Source organism: Syngnathus acus, chromosome 20 (assembly GCF_901709675.1).
Source record: "Syngnathus acus chromosome 20, fSynAcu1.2, whole genome shotgun sequence".
NCBI lineage: Eukaryota > Metazoa > Chordata > Actinopteri > Syngnathiformes > Syngnathidae > Syngnathus > Syngnathus acus.
The window spans coordinates 709,112-714,642 of NC_051104.1; the positions used below are offsets into that span (position 1 = coordinate 709,112).

Here is a 5,531-nt window from a genome sequence, read left to right on the forward strand (position 1 = left end):
TAAAAAAAAAAAAATTAATCGATTTGGAGGTATTGATGTTTTATTTTCGTGGTAAGGGTTTGCACTATCATAAAATCAATACAAATTATCATCATTGTAGAAATATTTTGAAAATTGTTTTAGTCATGGATTTATATATTTTTTTATACATTGTGTTGCTAAAAGATGCTTTCGTGTAATTATTTATTGTATCTGTTTTAAATATTGGATGCGGTTTGAATGAATACACTCCCAAGTTAGCGTTACAGGTACATTTTTAGTCTTTGCACTTGACTAAGCTGTTAATCAAGAGAAATTAATGCGAGTGTTATGATTATTATGAAATATAGTTCATGCATGACTTTTATTTTTTATTTTGCTAGTTGCGCTCGTTGAAGACGTTGTCATTTGTCTCACACTGACAGTGGTTTCTACTCAATTGCCCAAATATGGTCAGCATAATTTTAAAAACAATCATCAGTGTGATGCAGTGCACGATGTAATGTCCCTTTAAAAAAAAAAAAAAAAAGAAACATTTTTGAAGGCATCTGCTGTTGCGATCGTGCGCGCGCGTGTACGTGTGTGTTCGAAAGAATGCAATGGACTCTGCCTGACGACAGCATTGTTAAATAGAGTCGAAAAAGTCATTTCCGCGTCACCCCCCGGACGTAATAGTCCATGAAAAGGGAAATATGAATACATTTCAATACATTTCCAACAAGATGGTGCATGCATTTTGCCCCCCCCCCATACACACACACACACACACACACACACAACCACACACGCTAGCACATGATCTCGTGTTTTGACTACTTTTCCCCCGATAACGAAAATGCCACTAGCTGCCCCCCCCCCCCCCTCCTTTTTTTTTTTTTTTTTTGCTGTCCGTGCATTGCTGACAAAGACTTGTCACATGCACGACGATCACGACGTGATCTCTGGCTGCCTAATGGGCCGCTCAAGCAAGCTGCAGACAAACAATAAAGAGAAAAAAAAGAGAGGGGGTCTTGAGTTGGGGGGTTCACTTTTCATGCTTTTCATGCACTGCTGCACCCCCCCCCCCCTCCCCTTCACTGCCCCTCACCCCCCTTATAAATCCAGGCGATCCCACAAACGGAAATAAATTAGATTGCAAAATGAGATTCCCCAACAATTAAGTAAGGCCAACTTATTTTTTGTGTGTATACACAAAAGGAACAACCGGCGTGATTAATCGATTAAATTTGCACATTACTGCGGGGCAAAAGTGATGGATGTTAATTTGGATAAACAGAAAGAAGGGGGCGCTAGGGTAGATGTGTGTGTGCGCGTGTGTGGGCGGCAATTCGTATTGACTAAAGTTGCAAACACACGCTGGCAATTGCACGTTTCCCTTAAATCAATCAAGCGATTCCAACTTTAATGAGTCACGTGGCTATTTTTTGAAATTATATTTTTTTGGGGGGGGCAGTTATTAAATATTCGTTTTCGAGTTTTTGTTGTTCCGCAAATGACAACAATCAGGGAAGAAGTCATCTGCAATCGGTTGCTATAACTAATTAAATCAAGCCCAACGCATTGTTTTTTTTTTGCATTTGTATTTTTTTAATCGTTGAATATAGTACGAAAATGTATCCAAACATTTTTTTGTGTTGTTGGTGAATCGAAACTAAATTTGACATACGAGCGCATTTCTCCATAAATACCGACCACTTCTAAAAACATGCGGATAAATATGGAAAATTGAGCTAGTTATACATGTATAATAATAATCATAATAATAATAATAATACTTCCTTTCAGACAACACAGGTAACTTTTAGTGTATATTTATCACGTATACATAATAAACAGGTTGACACGGAATTGTTCAGGCTTTTTTTCACTATTCGAGACGATTTCGTCGACATGACATTTAAATAACAACAAGGATTAAAAGTGTGCTACTCCAACGGGACCTTTAGGGACGAGAATGCTGCACGGTGTCTGGCTATACATGATGGCGGAAAAAAAGAGAGCACATTTAATACTATAAGCTCGACCTTGTAATACTAGTGATCATTCACATTTGGTACACGACTAGAACATTCTTCTTCAGTGGCGTCTATTGTCCATATACCAAGGGAGCACAATTTTTTTTCTTCACAACCTTAAGATATTTACAAAATAAAATATTACAGGTATGTTTCTTTTCCATCTTGGTTGTGGTATGTACAAAAACAATTCCCCCTACGCCCCCCTTTTTGCAACTTTTGGAGCAGTCCTTAGTTAAAAATAAAGAAAAGTTGGCTTCTTCTTTTCTCTTTTTTGGTCCATGCACTCTTTCAGTCCACGCTCCAAAAAGTCTTTGCAGTCCAGAAAAAAAACACCTTTCCATTTTTAAACCCACCCAATTTCCCCCCAAAATATTTTTTTTACACGTACCATTCATTGAAATTGGACGTGAGCGCGCCGCTGTGGCTGCCCGCTGTCGTGGTGGTGGCGGCGTGGTGCTGCACCGCCACGGGGGCCGTGGGCGATATGGAGCTGCCGCTGTTCGGGTTCTCCGCCGACGGGGACACGATGGTGGGGGGCGTGGACGACTCGTAGCCCGAGCTGGCCGCCGGAGACGGCTGGGAGCCCGGGTTGCTCGCTTCGTGTACCTAGGAAACAATAAAAAAAAAATGTTTTACGCTTACAAAAACGCAAGTTATGAATCCTTTTATTTTTTGAGTGCGATTTTACCTTCATGTGTTTGCGCAGGGAACTCGGGTGCGTGTAGGACTTGTCGCACATTTTGCACAAGTAGGGCTTGTCGGAGGTGTGCACGTGCATATGTTTCTTGCGGTCGCTGCTGTTGGCAAAGCGGCGATCGCAGCCGTCGAACTCGCACTTGAACGGCTTCTCACCTGAATTCAAATAAGTGCGTCACTTTGCTGCAAAATAGCACGTATGCACGCATCGACTTTTGATTCATTTGAAATTCATTTTTCCCCGCATCCTGACTTTTTTTTGTTTTGTTTTGGCGATGCCTTACCCGTGTGCGTCCTTTTGTGAATTTTCAGGTTTTCCGAACGCGCGAAGACTTTCCCGCAGCCGGGGAAGGGGCACGGGAAGGGCTTCTCGCCCGTGTGCACGCGGATGTGATTGACCAGCTTGTACTTGGCCTTGAAGGGCTTGCCCTCGCGGGAGCACTCCTCCCAGAAGCAGATGTGGTTGGTCTGCTCCGGCCCCCCCACGTGCTCCACGGTCAGGTGAGTGACCAGCTCGTGCATGGTGCTGAACGTCTTGTTGCACGACTTCTTGGGGCTTGCCAGCTGCTCGGGCTCGATCCACTTGCAGATGAGCTCCTGCTTGATGGGCTGCCGCATGTAGCGGAAGAAGGCCCCGGCGCCGTGGTGCGCTGCCATGTTCATGTTCATGGGGCCGTAGCCGTGCAGCTGCGTGGACGCGTAGTCTGAGCGCGGGCTCGTGACGTGGCCGTACTGCTCGGCCGCGGCGCGACCGTACACGTCCCCACCGAAGCCCAGGCGCATCTGGCCGTTGACCACGTTGGAGGACGCGTGGCCCGCCGCCTGCTCGTGCAGCCCCGGGAAGAGCAGGTGGCCCGCCGCTTCCGAGTGTCCGTGGGGTCCCGCGGCGAAGCCGCCCGCTGCTGCCGCCGCCGAAGCGAAGAGGCTGTGCTGCGCACCCGCCGCCTCGCCGAACCCGCGGTTCCTGAACAGAAAGTCCCGCGTGGAGTTGAAGGCCGCCGTGGAGTAAGAGCCCACGTGGCCCGGGTGGTGGTGGTGGTGATGGTGGTGGTGGCCCAGGGCGGCCGCCGCCGCGTAGCCGGCAGGCGCCTGCGTGGAGAACGCCGTCTGCTCGTGGGAGCCGTGGTTGATTTTGAAGGCGCCCATGCCGTCCGCGAACGGGTTGATACCAAGCGCCACCTCCCGCTCCGTCACCTCGCCCGTCGAGTGGTGCCGCGTAGAGCCGAAAGTGGTCACTCCTATGGCGGGGTACTGGGGTCCGGCGTCCAGGAGCATCTTCGCCCACTCGGTCTGTGCGCGCGCCGACGCGACTGAAGACACGGGTGAAAAAATCACGCACAGATATTCGTCCCTCCCGCCCCCTCTCCTTCACTTTCTCTATCTCGTCCCAACTCCCCCGAAATCGCCCGAGTCTTGTTTACTTTCTACGGCGCCCTTCTCGCGCACATCTTACGCCCACGCGCCCCCCGGAAAAAAAAAAGAAACCCACGCGCTATTGTCTCTCGTGTTTTGTTTTTGGGACGCTCGATCTCCCCGTGGCGTGACTTTCACCTCCTCGCTCGGGCGCTGAGCTGCAGACTGATAGTCGCAATCATTCCTGCAGATAAATGAATTGCAAAGACAACACGGTCCAGCCCTGATGAATGGGGAGGGGTGGGAGCGGGGGGTGCTGTCACGTGAGGACCCGGCCGCTCGTCGATTGGTCGGCGCCTACAAGCCCCCCCATCTCCCTCAATAACATCCACTCAACAAATAACAATCCACGTAGCAAGACGATTGGTCTCTTTGCATCATCAATCCATGCAGGTTTTTTTTTTTTTTTTTTGCGGGGTGGATTGAAAGATTTGGAAGAGGAAAAAAAAAGAACATTTGGCATTAATATAACAGTCAAAATAGAAAGGTGCCTTCACTGTTGGTGTTCGAGACATTTTGCACCAAGTTTGCAAATTTGTAATGACGTTAGCCGAGCATAAAAGTCAAATTTAAAGGCTTTTGGTAAACAATACTTTTTTTTTTAACTTGCATGGTAACTAAAACTGATGAGGTAAGCTAACGTTGAGCTTTTCTGTCATCGTCAATTTTTTGTTTAATTAAAATTTACCTACTTGTTACGAAAATGATTCCCATTGTAAACACAGAAAGTCACATCTTTTTGTACAGCTATGCAGTCTTTTTGCAAACGTTCCACGGTTTTTTGTGTGCATGAAATAACTCACCAAAAATAGTTCCTTTACAATGAGCTACACATTCCCAACATGTTTCTAAACTTTTCTTATATTTTCATAGACACCCCCTTTGCCCCTTAACCTGTTTTATTAAACATTTTGATGATAATTTATCCCTTCCCGATGGGCTGCACATGTGCCGGGTGTGTCGCTTTCTAAACTTTTCTAGAATTTCCCACATTTCTTGTATTTTGGTTCTTGTCAACAACTTCCCACATTCTTTCGCTGAAATCACAATTTGATTCCTTCCCATTTTTCAAATTTTTGTTTGGGGGGAAAATAACTCCCGTTATTAAATCTGGTACATTCCCAAAAACTGTGTGACCCCCCCCCAAAAAACATCACACCCAAAGTAAATACAGCAGACTTCATCGTCCATTTTGAAGCATCTCGCCTTCCACCTGGACTGCGTATATAGGCCGGCTACGTTGCTCTATAAATTGTCAAGTGTGTGTGTGTGTGTCTACGAGTGTGTGTGTCTACGTGTGTGTATGTGTGTGCGTGCGTGCGTGTGTGTTTGTGTGTGTGTGTGTGTGTGTGTGTGTGTGTGTGTGTGTGTGTGTGTGTCTTAAGACCTTGTGGGTTGTCGAATTTATCAAGTGGGATTTGCGGC

General features: G+C 46.6%; 1 protein-coding gene across 1 annotated transcript; it reads right to left on the bottom strand.

The window, feature by feature from the left end:
- Positions 1–441: 441 nt before the first annotated feature.
- On the bottom strand, positions 442–5,178 carry zic1 (zic family member 1 (odd-paired homolog, Drosophila)). Its single transcript, XM_037280298.1, has 3 exons — positions 2,978–5,178; positions 2,686–2,849; positions 442–2,603 (listed from the first exon to the last, which is right to left on the bottom strand). The coding sequence occupies exons 1-3, from the start codon at positions 3,966–3,968 to the stop codon at positions 2,376–2,378; spliced, it is 1,383 nt and encodes a 460-aa protein (XP_037136193.1). The 5' UTR covers positions 3,969–5,178; the 3' UTR covers positions 442–2,375.
- Positions 5,179–5,531: the final 353 nt, after the last annotated feature.

Coding starts and splice junctions, on each gene's coding strand:
- zic1 (XM_037280298.1), bottom strand. CDS start 3,968: ATGCTCCTGGACGCCGGACCCCAGTACCCCGCCATAGGAGTGACCACT. Junction 2,850..2,977: donor TCACAAAAGGACGCACACGG/GTAAGGCATCGC, acceptor ATTTGAATTCAG/GTGAGAAGCCGTTCAAGTGC. Junction 2,604..2,685: donor CCCTGCGCAAACACATGAAG/GTAAAATCGCAC, acceptor ATTGTTTCCTAG/GTACACGAAGCGAGCAACCC.